We start from the raw sequence: 18,376 nt of genomic DNA on the forward strand, positions 1-18,376 counted from the left end.
ATAATTAATTATCTTGATGCAACTGTGTTTTTTGTTTGATTCATTGAGTGTACTTAAAATTTACAGATATTGTTATATAGTAAACAACTTTACCTTCATGAATGTTCTGAATTATTAAATGGAATTGAATTGAAAATACCCACCCGGCATACGCATTTATTTTTAATGAAAAACATTGTAGACGAATTCGAATCATTACTTGTGATGTTATTTTCATGAAACAAATTTCGTTCTCTCATATATTATAAAAGGTATTTGCCATAATAATAATACAGGGTTTTCCAATAAGAGGTGTTATTTTGAATAGCCCGCTATTTCGGTAGATGTTACTTTTGAAGCTGTCATTTTTTGACATTTGACAAGTAGAAACTACGCCATTAATAAAAATGAAACGATATACACGCTTCAACAACGCATTGAAATTATTAAAATTCACTTGTCAAAATTGTCGCATCTGGGGCTCGCAAAAACCAAGAGTTATTGTTGAAAAGCCTCTTTATCCTCAATGTGTGAATATTTGGTGCGGTTTATGGTCCTGCGGAGTCATTGGACATTAATTTTTCGAAAATGAGGCTGGAGCAACAGTTACGGTGAATGGATTGCGCTATCGAGAGATGATTAATGATTTTTTGATGCTGAAATTGGATGGTATTGATCAGGACAATGTTATCTTTCAACAAGACGGCGCTACGTGCCACAAAAGCAACGAAACCATTGATCTTTTATGATTGAATATCAAAATAACACCTCTTATTGAAAAACCCTGTATTTCATGCTTTTCACCATAATACGCTTTACCAAAGGGATAGTAATATCGCAAAAACATGATTTTTTATTGATAGTTACTCCATTTTACCTCTCTTTGGGATATATAAATCCAGTATTTTATACTTCTCATTAAAAGCAACATTTTATCAGTACGATCTGGAACAACTGCTGCGGAGCGTCTCTAACTCGTCTAACGCTAAAAGGTTTTCTTCCTTCCAACTTTCCGACTGACGGAATAAATCCGCCGGACCCTAAATCTAATTCTAGTGCCGGCTAAGGAGCTCTTAGCAGGCGTAAGGAACCCGTGACGTTCGTAATGAACTGGGAATACTAACACAAGTTACTTAGATGTAGCAATTTTTTTTATTTAACCACTGGAAATAAAACGCTTCACTTTCTGAACAAATTAAAGTCGCATATATTCAGAAACAAATCCGTAATACGACACAAACTATGAGCATTATATTATGATGACTTTAAACATTTTCATGTTGTTTAGTTCCATTGGTATTGTGAAAGTCTAATATTGTGGAAAATTTTTACACGATAGGTACCTTAAAAGGGATATATTATGAAATATATAAGAAATAAAAATTACGTTGTACAACATTAATTTTACAACTCTTTTATGTTCACAATACCTATTTTTCCTTTTATAGTAATTAAGGTAAATCAGAAGGTGTTATTAAAAAATATTTCATATAATCCGTGTCCAGCGATTCCGAATATTTACCCCTATTTTTAATACGCATTGAGTTTACGTTATAGGGTGTGCCCTATTTCTTATTATGGCTTACACAATAATCACGAGAAAACCTGCAAAAAAAACAAAATTTTATTAATGTTTATTGGAACATTACGAGTAATCTTGCCGCGACTCAACATAATAATTAAATAAATTAGTTAAAATAATCAAAGTTCATAAAATGACAGTTCAAAATAGACATAAAGAAGCTTGTCTAGTAATTCGCGTAATAATCATGCCAATCGACAAAATATCATGAAGAATTCTAAAAAAGTGTGTAATGACTGTTGAGCGTGTAAATAACCCCAACAAAGGCGGTCTTTATACCCTAGAAAGTATAACTGATAAATTATTACGCAGCGTTCTCACCTAAAAGATTGCGGTCAAGAATTCCCTAAACGTATAATAAAAAACGTGCACTAACGTTGAGATCCCTTCCTGCAATAGTAAGTCTTCGTCTGACCCATGCTATATAGGCAGCAAATTATTCTCATATCAGGTGGCACATTAATCAATTTGTTATATGGTGGTGAGAAGAAAAAAAATATTCAATCATGCTGATGAGAATAACAAATTTTCCAAACAACAGTAGTAAGAGACAATAGAACATCGAAAAGCACGATGACAAATAGTTTTATTTTTGAAGTATTTTATCAAAATATACTTAGCCATTTGTTATGCATTCGGGAAAGTACCTACCAGATTCGTGCACATTATAAATATATGGAGGCATGAAACACAATCCTTAAGGTACTTATTTAAAATAATAGGAAATTATAAAATAACCGGAACAAAAATAAATTATATTGCGTGCTTAGCCAACTTTGACTTTTCAGAGCAGCCATTAAAGTCTCAACTGTATACTGAGAGCAGTATTATGAGTTTAAAGGATTAATTTTTCCTTATAAAATAGATTATATTTTCAGTTTTAGTTGTATCTGTATATGTTTAAATAAATTTGTGACTCGTAATTCATCGTTTTCGAAATCACATCCTCGCCCAAAGGCATATTGTTCGTAATGAATCTTTTTGGTATAAGAATTGCTCATCCAACCCAGTGAAATGTTTCGCACCACTCTCCATAGAATCCAATAGGGTACTATCATTTCGAAGTTACCAACGTTTCAAATGCTATCCATTAGTGGTCTAATTGAAGTTCAGGACCTGCTTACACATGCGCTACTCAGGGAGCATAATTCCTCTTATCCGTTAACTATATTTGATATAAATTACCCTGAATTCGCCTCCGGTTCTCTCAATTCAATTTGAAATGTTCAGCTCGTAGTTATTCACTATGTAAGACGTTCAAATGCATTCTAACTGACGATTAAATAGGCAGTGCAATTAATTCGGTTTGCTGAGTATCGTGGTATCCTGTATAACATACTAGTCAATCGTGCAAGCAATGACCAAAATACATTAAAAGCTGAAGAAATCACTCTCAATGTTCTGAAGCGAGCAATTTTTTTTTTTCATTTGATAAATTTTCACAAACTCAATGAAAATTGTTCGGAAACGACTTCTTCATTTTTTGGTACCCTGTCATGTTGAAATGAGCTTTAATGCTGGATCATTGGGATGATATTCACCCTTCAGACGGCAGTCTCGTAAGTTTCCAAATCATAAGATTTGACGTCTTCCTGAACTATTTCTTCCTTGTTGAAGTCAGCTATTATGCTGGATCATCGGGGTGATATAAATATTCACCCTTCAGACCGCAGTCTCGTAAGTTTCCAAATCATGACGTCTGACGTCTTCCTGAAATAGGTCTTCCATGTTGTAGTCAGTTAGCATGCTGGATCATCGGGATGATATAAATTTTCACCATTCAGACTGCAGTCTCGTAAGTTTACAAATCATGGGGTTTTCTTATCAAGTTCATATTCGCTGCATTACTCACCATCAAATTGTTCTTTACAGAACGCATGTCCTTATATTAATATCCGTAAGTCATAAGCTTTCATCTTACTATTTTTTGTCTATGTTTTAATGTTGACTAAACTCCACCAAGAGCGTTCTAATTGTTGGCTTTGCTGAAGTTGGTTGGGATTACCTATCTGTTACACTACCTCGCATACTTGCATGAAAGAAACTGAAGACTTTTTTATTTCGTTAAGTTGTACTAATTAATAATGTTACTAAAAGATGGCGCTGATTGAACCATTTATGATTCGTAACAAAAGTCAGGGCCTTTTTCGAGACTAGAAAAACGAGTCTTCCCTTAAAGTCACATAACGCACACATGTCATTTTGCATGATTAGTTCCTACTTTTGACACGTTATAATAAGGTGGTCTATAAAGTGGCGCGGCGCCGCGATTCGACTTCGCGTGAATTTTCGAAAGTTTATTTAACTTATCTCAATAAGTTCATAAATTGAAATTTTAGTTACCTATTTATATTTATTACGCACAGCTGGACTTTTACATGTTGATTTTTATATTTTTTGAAAACCAACAACTCTGCCATAGGTCACCCCTAGTGGTTTGCTACGTTTGGTAACTCAGCAGGGGTGCCCGAATTCAACGGGTGAGGAGTATGACCTCTTCAACTGTTCTCTCTTGACCTATCGCCTTGCACAGCAGCGGGAGGGATATATCATTCGTTCATTACTTCTGAAGAGCCTAATCCCTAGATTCCTACCCAACCCTCATACATTTTTTTCTTCCCTGAACTTCCTCTCCTTCCTTTTCCTAAAAATACCCTTCACTAAGCATCCCCAGAGATGACATAGGCCCTGAGGGAGATTATTTTTCTCAGGGCTTCCTGTGTGGAGTTATATAGATTCAACATTTCTTGAAATCCATGATTGACACATTAAATGTGTCAATAACATCCTTATAATCACTTCCCAATTTTGTGTACGGCGAGTGGGCGTATACAATTGAATTCCTTGTTAGAGTTGTCGCAATGTTACGGTAGATAATGTCTTGGAGTTGGTTAGCAAGGTATATGGAAAGAAATACAGTATAACAGTGAATAATTCATGAATTATTCTTCTTTCTGATAAGGAAATTGAGTTCACAAAGCAGATAATCACAATTCCCTTGTGATAACCATTCTGAAGTTAATAAATCTTAAGAATTCATAATAAATTCTTTATGTCGTTAGTGATTGATTGGCATACACTGTGTACACTGTTGAGTTGTACTCAATTTGACTCCTGACTGATAACTTTTACGATTTTTTTAAATATTTTTTTTGGCTTCATGATACAAACCAACACATTTACAGAGCTTTATTTGATGTAATTTCTATGTGTTGTATTTGTATGTAAGTACTGTAGGGTAGATACTGCTTATGTGCCTACGTGGAATGCGCGCCTCTGGATAAACAAAGAAAACCCTAACCATTAGTTACTTATCGTATATCTATTTGATCGGCATATTGGGTATCATTTTCTATTAACGTGTAAGTGACTAGTAACTAGGCAAGTTTCTGGTTTCTACTCGTATAGAACTATTATTACTTGCATCCGGAATTTTCAATTCCATTCAATGTTCCAACAAGACAACACACAAGACTGACTTATGACTATTTCTGTTGCAAATTGTATTTTCCAGGAATCAATAATTGATATTTCAATAAATATTTACCAGAATTTACTCTTGATTGCATAATATATTATATTATTACATTTCTGTGAAGACATGGCTCAGCAATCAGAATGAGGTTTCAGATTATGTATACACACATGTTATATCCCATCACAAAGATTTATTTTTTTAATATTATTCACTCGCGTTAACTCGTTATGAAAATAGGAAAAAACAAAGGTTGTTTGAAAATCAAACAGTTTCCTATTTAATTTTCTATCTATGCGCCCAAATGCTTTTGGCTGAACACCCTACATAATTTATGTGCTTCAGATAACTTATGATACACTTTATCAGATATTAATGCTATAAATTTGAAAAATGTATGAATTAAATATTAAAACATGCAAAATATCCTTCATTGGTCAATAATAACTAAATTGTTGATTGGCTTGGAGAGGGTGGAGTCTAAAGAACTATTAAATGATTTCACTTAAAATTTTACATGGTTACCTATTAATGGCTCATTTAGTAAAAATTTGGATAAAAAAAAAGTAATAGATAAAAATTAACTTCTTGGAACTGACCCTTTAATTTCCGCTGTACAATAAATATGTATTTATAATAAGGGACTTTATAGGGTTCCATGATATTTTATAAAAATGTTCTCTTTTCAATAGATAACTTCAGTTGTTTTAATAAACCAGGTTCACACTTCCTTTCCTTCACTCGGGACCCCTTAAAATCTAAAGTGTTGCCTATTTAAATATTATTACATCCGAACGATAAAAGAATTTTTTTCTGTTCACAGTGTCCAGGGCTGAGATCATGGCCAGTCCAGAGCTGTTCGTGAGGAGCGGCTCGGACATCAACCTCACTTGTGTTGTGAAGCATACGCCGGATCCACCAAGGTAATGATAATAACCGTGTTTGTTCTGTATTCATATTTCCACTAACTTCACATTAATGATAATAACTGTGTTTTTTCTATATTCATATTTCCATTAACTTCACATTAATGATAATAACCGTGTTTGTTCTATATTCATATTTCCATTAACTTCACATTAATGATAATAACCGTGTTTGTTCTATATTCATATTTTCACTAACGTCCATTACCTATTCATTAACCTCCATCACTTTACGTAATAGTATATTCTATTTGGGTACAAAGCCTCAAGATTTTGATGAATTTCTTAATAATTGAAGGTTTTAATCAACAATATCAAAATGACGATGTTATGCAGAAATATCGCGAAATGTAATAAAAAGTCTTGCATATTTTTATAATGCGTTGTGTTTGACGTGCTTATCAGGTCAAAAGAAAATCAAATGTTCCATTTAACTCAACAGCATATAATAAAATCGTAGATCTCCATCCCACTCGAATTTCATGAACATACTTTTGTATTGGAAATTTTAGCTTAAGCTTTAGTTTGGCCAAATATTTGGATCACGGAACACGACCACCTGGCATTCTTTATGTTCTTCTTTATTTTATGATACGTCCCATATCTGCAGTTTCTGTATTAAAACAACAATTTTTATCAATTCATTTTCATCATGAGTTACGGAGCACTGAAAGATCATTTTAAAATCAAAGGTTATGACAGGAGGCATTCATATTGGTTATTTCAAAATATTAAAGAAAAAAGGCTTTAAAAAACTGTTGAAACTAGAACGAGGGTGAATCGCAAAACTATAATGTTAAACCCTTTTTAATCCGACTTCGAATAAGCCAAAAATGGCATCCGCTTAATGTTAGGGTTTCTCAGAAGAATCTAGCAGCCCTAAGCTCTTTTAATAAGTACTCACTCTTAGACTAGGGTATTAATATTATTAATAATAACGGGCTATGAGAAAATACCTATTATTTTTATGTTAGGGCCTAAAACTAGTTTTGGAAGAGAAAATTCTATAACTAAAAAGTAATGGATGGGAATTCTTATCGATAGACCTATTTGGATTATGAAATATCCTTTTAACGAATTTTCTTGCTAAGAATATAAAAGACTTTGCCAAACAATGAGAATTATCTTGCCTTTTGCTATCCATTCAATTTTTACCCAGTTATATTTCATTTTACTCCTGCTTCAAAGGCACTCTTCAATTATTTATTATTTTGTGAAAAAAGTATTTTTTCATCATTTTTTCAAGTCTTTATGAAGCTATTTTTACTTTTAAAAAAAGCACAGTAAATAATTGATCCATTGGTGAAAAGGTGCATGTATAAAAATTAAGTCAAATCTAGCTTTGTTAGGTAAAAAGTATATTATTCATCGGGGCACCCGTCACCCTCAAGGCTACAGCCCAAAATTATTTTTTTTTAAATTTTTTATTCACTTTTTATATCTAGCGAGATAGACATTTAGTTTTTTCTTATTCTTATGACTAGCGTAGCAAGATAGATATAGTTTTATACTCTTTATATCTAGCGGCATTGATATTTCAATGAAATCCACAATGTAGTGATTCGGTTCGTTAGAAGAGAAAAACCTTTCTTGCTTTTGTGCTGGACCAATCAATCTAGATAACGTATTCAAAGGAAATAACCTTCATTACTAGGTACTTCAATAATTATAATAGATACATATATATGTATATATGTTGCCAATTCCACGTAGGAAAATTTGTAAGAAAAGATATTATCTTCCAATACTAATGAAAGCTAGAGTATTTTTTTTAATCGTTATAAATACTAAAGAAAATAATCAGGTTTTTTTTTGTCTGATACGAATCCGCAAAACTCTCTTTCTTTGAGTAATCAGTAATGTGAAACAGCTTTTATCTGAAATTTCTACATTAAAAATAAAAGCGAATTTCGCTTTTTTATTGAAAGACGTTTTTTGCAAGTTATGAAAACAATAATTAAAATATTATGACGAATTATTTATTTACGCCCGCACATATGCCATATGAAGATGAATAAATAGTTTTGTCCTTATTTTTTTTTCCGATTTTATTTATTTAAATTAAATCTTAATATTATAAAATTTATTTTATTAAATCTTCCCCATAGGAAAAACTAAACCCTTCCACACACTTTTCCACAAATGATCATCTAGCCAATCTACACTAAGCAAGTGCATTATATATGCAAAATAAATACAAAACAATACAAGAACAACACGTCAACTCACCAGAGATCAAATGGGAAAATAATTCACCGACTCCAGATATTTTCATATCAGAGGGTTCGGCTCGGTAGAACTCCTAACAGGGCCTATAAATCCTACTGATCCCACAACATAAAAAATCTTTCGTTATCCTACATGTATTTAAAATGACAGATTTTTGCATTTTAATATATAAATTTTTTGATAGATCTAATACGCCTAAATTTTTTATGAGAGAGCTAGGTATAATGCCAGTAGCCGAAATAATGAATGGTAATATTTTTATAGTCTGAGAATGCCAAAATCTTTTTATCTCATTATATACTATTATTTGTTGTAATTATTATTATCATTATACCTAGCTCTCTAGGATACGTTGGTCGCGTTTAAACTTAATGCAATTGTTTTTAGTCCACAAATGTAGTTTTAACTCGGAATACGTTTTTCAATTTTTCCGTTTTACAATACGAAAAAATATTTTTGATGCTCGATTGTATAAAACTCATAAAAAAATGTGTTCCGTTTTGATAGTGGTAAACATTGCTTTATAATAACGGCCGAGTTAAATGATCTGCGATATGAAATAACGTAGAGACATCAAAGGAAAGCCATTTGATATTGTCATACCTTCTTTTATTTCTCCTTCGCATTCATTACAATGGGAGAGGTTATTGCAAAAATAGATGAAGAACAATTAAGGGATGATTGATGAGAGCCATTAAGGCACGTACGATTCCTCCATAGAAAATAAAAGAATGGTACAAATATTAATAGAGAAATTCGTCAAAACAAAGAAGCCGTTTTTAATTTTGTCTTCCAGAGACGATCTTTTGCAGGACACAGTAAAATTATGATTTCAATAGAGTTATCATTAATAAACACAAATAGTTCATTTTGAGTAAAACATTTTTCGTTAAATAAATAATTGAATCTCTTTCAAAGATAATGAATGATATAAGTAAACTTTTTTTAATTCGGAAGGGTTAGACTTTTTCTGTAACTATTCGCAGCAGAAAGAAGTGATGGAACGTGTGATCAACGACAAACTGCTCACATACCTCGAGAAGAACAAAATTATCAACGACCGTCAATACGGATTCCGGCGGAACCGCTCGTGCGGTGATCTTCTCGCGTATGTGACGCATGTTTGGGGGCGGTCCCTGGAACGTCACGGTGAGACCCAAAAGGTCGCACTAGACATATCCAAGGCCTTTGACCGGGTCTGGCACCGAGGACTTGTCAACAAATTGCATTCTTACGGACTTCCCGCATCCCTGTGTACGTGGATTGCTGACTTTTTAAGGGATAGGTCGATTCAGGCGGTTACTGACGATTTCACCTCTTCCTCGCACTCCATAAATGTTGGCGTCCCACAGGGATCGGTTCTGTCTCCGACTTTGTTTTTGTTGCACATCAATGACCTTTTGACATGTGCACCGATTCATTGTTACGCGGATGACAGTACAGTTCATGATAGCTTTTTGTTTGACAAGCCCCCAAAGGGCACACAAACTCCAACGGCTCGGAGGGCTTTGAAGCAGAGAATGGACGGTTATCTCGAGAGTATTTCCTCCTGGGGTAAAAGTAATCTCGTCGAATTTAATGTTTCAAAGACCCAATCCTGTCTGATTACGTCTAAAATGGATCTAAATGATAATCTAGTCTCCTTTAACGGAAGCAATCTTCCGAACAGGCCTTCCATTGATATGCTTGGTGTAACTATAAGTGACCAGCTCAGGTACGGGGGCTCCATCGAAGCCAGAGTAAAGTTGGCCTCTCAGAAGCTGGGCGTACTGTACAGGGCCCGCAGATACTTTAATAGTACACAACTGCTCACCCTGTACAAATCGCAAGTGCGCCCTACTGTCGAATTTGGCAGCCATCTCTGGTCTGGAGCCCCAAAATACCTGAAAAAAACCCTTGACTCTGTGCAGAAACGGGCGGTCCGTTTGATAGATTCCCCAATCTTAACAAACGGACTGCAATCTTTAGAGCACAGGCGTCAGGTAGGTATGCTGTCCTTGTTCTATCGGTATTACAATGGAAGATGCTCTGAGGAACTAGCGTCATTGATCCCTTCGGCACCGGTGCGTAGTCGGGATACACGCCAAACGCGTGCCCAACATGTGTACACAGTTGACACTTGTCACATGAGAACGGGTCGCTTCTACGATTCGTTCTTAAGTTCAACAGCTCGGCTGTGGAACGAACTGCCGGCCTCTGTGTTTCCTCCCTCCTACAACATGTGACTCTTCAAGACCCATGTTCACTCCTTCCTCTCCACAAAAAGACCCTCCACACAGCATCCCCAAAGATGACATAGGCCCTGAGGGAAATTATTTTCTTCAGGGCCTTCTGTGTGGAGTAAATATAAAAAAAAAAGCTATTTTTTTTTATTAATTATTTTCATGTATTTCTGTACAGAGAGGACGATCAAAAATATTATAAGCCGCTGACTATGATATTATTTAGTTCTAACTTACAGAAAACCATTCTTACGTATTGTACACGGTGTCCGGAAACTCGTAGTTTGGGAGTCGATTTTTTTTTATTTGAGCCTTCGAGTATAATATCGAGTCCAAAGCTGGAATTATTTCGTTCAATTAGAAAACAAATCAGTCGCTAGAGGGTTAATATCAGCTGTTTAATGTCTTTTAAAATGTGTCGAAGGATAGACCTGGCTCCAAAAGTTTTCTTGCCAGTAAAAACGAAAAAACAAAGTGCTCAGATCGAAAACAAGCGGGTTTTTTGTTCTCTATATGATTCCAGTACCAGTTTCCTGCTTTTACTGTGAATTTCCGTACATCATGTACATAACATATGATTATTTCCGAATAAGAACAAACATTCCATACTTAGATGTAGACCGTGATCTTCCTCGTGTTTGAAGATTAAGTGTGCAAAATTTATTTAATCTTGAAATAAAACTGCAAATTAGACACTCTGTATAGATGAATACTCTATTAAATGCACCATTTTATTCACATATTTTATTTTTTTCATATTTTAAAGTTTTTTTTGTTTTTTGGTTTTCCAAATATTGAAAACACCTTTTTTGTTTAATTGAACTTACTCCATTCTTTTCCTCATGACATGTCTTCCTCGGGAGTCCCCGACTTCTACCATTTATTTTTACGTTATACATTTTTCTGGCACTCTTTTCTCTTGCATCTGCTCTACATGTCCAAACCACCTTAGCCTCCCTTTCTTTCTTTACATTTTTTTTTATTACGCTTACACCAGTCTTACAAGCGTTCCGGATCTTCACATTTTGTCATGCCAACATGGTCACATTGGTCATACTTACCTGGTTATACCACGCTACTGGGTATCAGGACCAATTTATTTACCACTGCCGCAATCAGTTAGCCTTTTTCATAATATTCTTGTCAGCCTTTCTTTACCGAACAATAACATTTGACTGAAGATCATTATTAATTATTCAAGTTTCAGTGAAATCGATTCGATACTTTTAGTAGGTGTGTACCTATGTACTCAAAATGTCATTATTAAAACTTCACTTTTTTACATCAATTTGTCTTTGAGTGACGACTTTGAAATACCTTCATAATTATTTTCCTCGCATTCGCATTTACTTTTTCACTTCCTTCAGAAAAAAATATATTAAAAAAGCTAAAGACTTGGTAACGAGTTGATTATTGGTTCGGTTTTTCTTTTTCAATATTTTATTCATCGATAGTGGTCATTATGTTTTATTTGAGTTTTTCCTGATGGTGAAAATATTTCGTTTATAAATCGAGGTTTTCCGGTCAGCATGATTAAACGCAAAACACCCAATTCCGATCCGACATTATTATTAATGATTTCCATTGATATAAAATAAACTATTCTGTTATTTGGATCGCTGAAAACGTATTTAATTACTGAAATATTTATGTATTATGAAAAGTTTTACTATATTCTCAAGTACCCAAAGTATAATTAACATAAGTAGAAAAAGTTTTTTTTATTTTTTATAGTTATTATAAAAAGTAAACAGAAAACATTATGTACAACAGTTTAGAAAGTTACAGCAAGTGAGTTGTAGAAAGGATCGATAAATTTATAGAAAAAGCGTTTCAATATCGTCATTCAGCCATAATTTTATCTCCGGTTGACAGCTCTGACCACTGAGCTATGGCGGCTTATCTTTTATCCGCGAAATAATTTAATATATACTAGTGTTTCATTCAACAATAACTGCTTGTTACTTTTTTTTTTCACCTGAAAACAACCAACTTTATTTGTACTGTTGGCGTCATGGCGTCAGGAGATTTTTCAATGTGGATGAGTGTGTCAGGCTAATAATTATTGCTTGTAAAATAATTGTTACCTTTTGTGCTATGCATAAAAAATCTTGTCTTTAACATTAGTTTACCAAAAAAATAATTATTAATATTTGACAAGTTCTAGTATCTTCACCAAAAAATGTAAACAATTTGTCTCGACGCCATCTAGTGAGAGAGTTAGCACTTACAATGCCTTTCTCATATAAAATAAAGTTAGTTGTTTTCAGGTGGAAAAAAAAAATGTATCAAGCAGTAATTGTTGAATGAAACATTAGTATATATTGAATTATTTCGCGGATAAGAGATAAGCCGCCATAGCTCAGTGGTCAGAGCTGTCGACCGTAAATCGAAAGGACACGGGTTCATGTCCCGTTGGCGTCATGTATCTTTAATCAGGATAATTTTATCTCTTTAACATATTTTATCGTTTTATTTATCATTTGAGTTTAAAGTGGTAGAAGGTTAAATGTACGAGGACCAATGAAACTGCTATGTGTCTTAATTAATTTAGTATTGGTTTGGGGGGTGTAAAATATATTATTTGTTATTTTGCTGATTCTGTTTTAATTCATTTTGAAATAATTTTTCTTTTAAAATAAATATTTCATGGTTTTTAATATAAATAATTTATGAATATTAAACAATTTAGATTCTTTGTATAATAGGTCGGTCGACAATGTTTTATTTTTTTTATATATGACTTTAATTATGTGTTAATTGTGATGATGATTATCACATAATTGTGAATTATGTGATAATTATTATGATGATTAATTGTGTTATTTTTCTGCAAGTACCAACATACTCAAAAAACACGCATTATATCATTTTAAAAGATTAAAATTTCTAACATTATATAATCAATTTCCCTGGTTTACCTTCCTCGGACTATGTAAAATTGACATTGCTTTAAGATTTTCTCCTTTTCTACTAGTTAATATTTATATTGTATTGTATTATTTATATTCATATGTTTTTCTACCTATATATAAAATGAATCTTCTGTGGAAACTTTACTGGTTTATGTAACTTGGTAAAAATGATTTGTATTAAAATATATTTGTATAACTGTTTGTTTCCCAAATAAAATAAAATAAAATAAAATATTTTTTTTTTTTTTTTTTCTTTATTCCTAAAAATATATTTGGATACAGGTTTTTTACATGCTTTTCGACTACCACACTAGACACATGTCCGTATTATGGTAGTCGATTATTATTATTATTATTATTAAATTAACTGTCTATAAATAACAGAATAATGTTTGGTTTAGATAATTCATAATCGGCTCTTTCATAGATGGCGCTAATTGAATTATTTTAGGAACAATGAACACGACGCAAGTTAGGCTTTAAAATATAAATTTGACTTATTTGTTTGCGCCCGAACATACACAAAATGAATATGAATAAATAGTTAGGTCCTTATTCAAACTCGGTTTATCGAAGAAATGCATACAAATACAATATAGGTTTGTTTTACCGGTACAATAGTGTATTAGGTTTATTTAGTGATATTTCTATTTTAATTATATATTATTTAGAAACTAAATAATACGGTGTTTCTTTTTTATAATTAAAATAAAACCAGAATATCCATTTCCAATTTCTTTTATGAAACGAGGTCTGTAGATTATTATTTTATATTAATGAGTCTGATGTTCGACGAACTCATTATATTTTATTTTCCTTCTCAAACGATGAAACAAGAAAAGAAAATAACGCGCGACTCTTACCCAAGTTTTCAATCAGAAAAAAGTTATCATTGTTAGGCACAGGGGAGATTTATTACCACTGCCATCTAGCGAAAAAAAATGTAGCCAAGCCTGCCCGAAATAAGTAGTAATAAGGGCTCGCGAGGACAATTTCCAAATTCAGGACAAATTGCTTTCATTATGATTATACGAATTCCGTACCCGAATTTAAACTGAACCTTTCTTTTTTTCCGTCAAGGCATGCTTCATGATCAATGTGGACACAGTATGTCTTAGATTGTACCAGTTTTCTAATGTTTTAGCAGCGGGGGAACCATATTATCAAAGACATCACTGGGAAGACACTTTCCTTTGAAATGACAAACCTGCCATCGTGTAGTATGATTGATCGGATACTGTAATTTGAGAAGCTTTTAAGATCTATAATGTCGCATCAGATTGTCGGTGTAGCAAAATTGTATAGCAGACATTCAGTCATCACTTATTACTTCTGGTGCCCTCTACTATTTTTGTTGGTTATTTTTTTAATATTCACTAGTATATTTACTGTTCAAGAGTCCCAATTACCCATAGCCAATAGCACTAGACACAATATTGTGGAAAGCTCCGAGGTCAAATGAATGGGGGAACAAGGAAGAAAATTATAAATACATATTTCTGTCACAGTGAAAAAAAAAATTATGCGGTTTTTTTCATTTATTATAATACTAGGTGAAGTTCCCGTAATTTTTGGGCTTTGCATAGAGTTTTCCATTATCAGATGTAGACAGTAATTTTCGTCTTCTTTTGAACGTCAAGTGAACAAAATTTCAGCAAGATATATTTATATTCTACTTTAAGAGTGGGATATGGGGATGGGGATGTTTTATTCAAAATCTCTTGCCAGTGACGTGTTTTTAGAGTTAAGTGTGCAATATTTCAATAATCTTGGAATAAAATTGCATATTGAATATTTTAAAAAAACCACTCACCCGAAGGATTCCCTATATCATTTTAAACTTTGTAATAAATGATATAGGGAATACTAAAAGTGTAGTGCATATTTCGAAAGGCCAAACAAGTGACGTCACATGACGTACTCTCACTGTGGGCACTCTCTCGAGTGGCTGAAACTGTGAAATGAGGGAGACAGACTACTCTCGCAGTCTGCAATTCATTTGTTAGAGCAGTGAAGACGTATGGATCTTGCGTGCATTCGCGGAGCATGCGCAGACACATCCTTCGCATAGTTGACAATACGTTACACATGCGTAATACCAAACGTTTGGATTAAATTAGTTAGGATTAACGGATTTGGATTTAGAACTAATTAACAATGTTGTATGGTAGAGTGCTACAAAACCAAGTTACAAACCTGATTAATGTGTGTATTCAGTATTAGCACTGCGCCCAGTTTTCGCTCGGTTATTATGTTAAAAACTTGTTTAAAAATGAGTCAATAATCAAAATCTTGCGATTAAATTGTTTTAAAAAAATAATGATCCGCTAAAACCAATGTTGAATATAATATTGGTTTGTAAGGTTGAGACTAAAACTATGAATGGGGTATTTTAAAAAATAACTTTATTTGACAGCATCCTGGTTTTGTTGATTTAATCGTTAGTTTTACGTGTACAATTTTCGAAGTGGATGTACCGTGGGGTGAAGAATATTGATCCTTTTACTGAAAAAATGGGAGTTACAGGTATGCAGCCACTTTTATCATTTAATTTACCTGAATTACATTTTACCATATATTTGTACAGCGCCCTTGAAGTGATTTTTCACGAAAACGGTGCTATATGAACCAGCCAAATATTATTACAATTTTGTTATGAAATGCTCTGCTGTCTAGTTCAGTCAAGGGCTGTTTCTGTGTATAAGTATCCTTAGGTCAGTAAACTCAGGTCAGTTGAAGGTTGAATATAGTAACCTCTGCATAAAGATAGCCTAATAATTTTCTGTAAAAAATATAGATTTAATATTTTTTACAGAAAATTCTTAATGGACATGCAAATGGATTTCTGATGATGTTTTTCTTTATTTTTTTTTTTTATTTCAGGTAGTCATTTTTACTATATTAAATCAACATACATTTGCGTGACAACGATGTTGGCGCCTAACATTGTTGAATATATCACAATACGACCAGTTCTAAAGTAAGCAATTATTTTTTCTTTCCAATAGGAATACTTACGTCATAAAATCTTGTAACCTGAAAAATCACATTATTCTAAATTCGTTTATATTTATCTAATATACACATAACATGCCTCAGAAAAAAATATTCCTGGTTTTTCCTTTATAAATTTATTTATATTCGTTACAATTAGATAATAAATTGAATACTCACTTGCGCAATTTTTTTTTACTTAGCAAGGAAGAACTTTTTCAATTATGTACCTATTATTTTGACTATGTACATGAAGAAACTCGAAACATTAATGACAAAATCCAAATACTGAACATAGTGAAAAAATATTTTAAAGATAAAATCTTATCGAAAAAACTGTTTTCATATGTTATAACTTCTCTTCCGAATATATAAAAATGACTTTATTTTAGGTACGTTATAACTACTAGTAATAAACTATTTACAAATATTTAATTTTTCAGAAGGCTGCGATTCAATTCCCTTCGGCGGCTTTTTTTTATTTTTTTTTTCTCGGTTAAGTTTTTTTCAATTTGTATAGGTGTTACAGGCTAATAATTATTGCTAGTAATATTTTTTTATCCTTTGTGCTCTGCATAAAAACTTTGTAATATAAACATTTGTTTATCATCAACATAAAATAAAATATATTATTTTAGGTCTCATGGCTACAGTATATAATACATACTCGTTCACTTATGATATCATTAATTGCTGATAAATTACTACAATTACGTACTCTACACTCCTCTTCCAACCACAAGCTAATACTTTCATTTCTACTCATTGAAAAGTAGTATTAAAATGTGATAATATGAAGAAACCCTTTGTAAATCCTGTTTTATATGTATTCCGAGTTTTTTTTGTAAAAATAAATATAAATGAAATGCATTCCGTTTTTATGACGGCGACAAAGTAATGCTCTAGGAATGTATTAAGAATTTCCACAATTCAAGAGAAAAGTACAACTTAAAACGTAATTCTTAGCAAAATAACGACTCGTTCAAAGCCAAATTATACGGAGCTTAATTGGTAAAAGCCCCGAGCAAGTTTAACTGGTTTGCGTTGTAATAAGTGACGTATTATTATGTAGCGGGAACTTACAAATCTCATTAGAAATAATACATTATCTTGTACAGCTGACAGTGTCGTTGACATTGTGTACATTAATTACGGCCCACCTCTGTTTTAGATATTTTTAGACGAAAGTTACGAACTTTCGCTTGGTTTTTGTAAAATAATAGAGATGGTTTGAAAGTTTTTTATTGTTTAATGTGTTTAAATCCTCCTTAAATGATGAAAACAGTTACTTATAGGTATTGCAACCAGATTTAAGGTTTACACAGTAAAATTGCTTGCATACGGCATCTTTCAAAATTGTTATTCGACTACAGAAAAGAAAAATACAAAAACTTATTTCAAATAAAAAATACGTAATAAGATAATAAAAAGTACATAAAAATGTTGACAAATCAAAAATCCAATCAGCGTAAGCAACTCAATAAGGACGAGTTGTTTCAAATAATTTGAAAAATTCATCAAATTTAATTTTAAATTCTGTAAAGGTTCTATTGAAATTCTGTTTTAAATCATTATTAGCCAGCTGTTTCATATAACTAAAATAGTAAGAGAACTTGAATAGAACTTTCCCAGAACTTGAAAATTTGATGAATTGGTCAAATTCTGTGGAACAACAGGTCCTAAGACATCTGGACAACTTATAATTCATACATTGCTATGAAAATAGCTGCGTTAGAAACACATTTGTCATACGTATCTCAATGGTATATTTACACAAACTGTGAATTCCATTAAGAATGTGTGGAAGATTTAAACTTAATTTTTCTGATTAACACCATTATATAAAAATTCTGTAACTAATGTTTTCTTACATTATTATTGATTTTAAAGACAATCTACAATTGCACTTTCAGGTACGGTTTCAACTGGCCGCCACTGTCTGTTAAGACGGCTATTACCAACTCCAAACAACCAAAATCGAACATATACGTTTTGACAGCAAATCGAAAATCGTACATTTGAAGTAGTTTTAAAATTTATTTGTCAACATAAAA

General features: G+C 32.6%; 1 protein-coding gene and 1 non-coding gene across 3 annotated transcripts in view; both read left to right on the plus strand.

The window, feature by feature from the left end:
- Positions 1-18,376, plus strand: part of LOC149425811 (protein amalgam-like) — a 331,117-nt gene that overhangs the window by 228,569 nt on the left and 84,172 nt on the right. For both annotated transcript variants that reach the window (XM_089641737.1, XM_089641745.1), the window contains exon 5: positions 5,860-5,959. In XM_089641737.1, coding sequence (XP_089497863.1) covers positions 5,860-5,959 — 100 coding nt within the window. The remainder of the gene's footprint in view (positions 1-5,859; positions 5,960-18,376) is intronic.
- TRNAY-GUA (transfer RNA tyrosine (anticodon GUA)) lies at positions 12,765-12,837 on the plus strand. Its single transcript has one exon. It is a non-coding gene; the product is annotated as a tRNA-Tyr (tRNA).

This window comes from Hesperophylax consimilis, chromosome 2, assembly GCF_061612785.1.
Source record: "Hesperophylax consimilis isolate HC1 chromosome 2, BYU_Hcon_1.0, whole genome shotgun sequence".
Taxonomy (NCBI): Eukaryota; Metazoa; Arthropoda; class Insecta; order Trichoptera; family Limnephilidae; genus Hesperophylax; species Hesperophylax consimilis.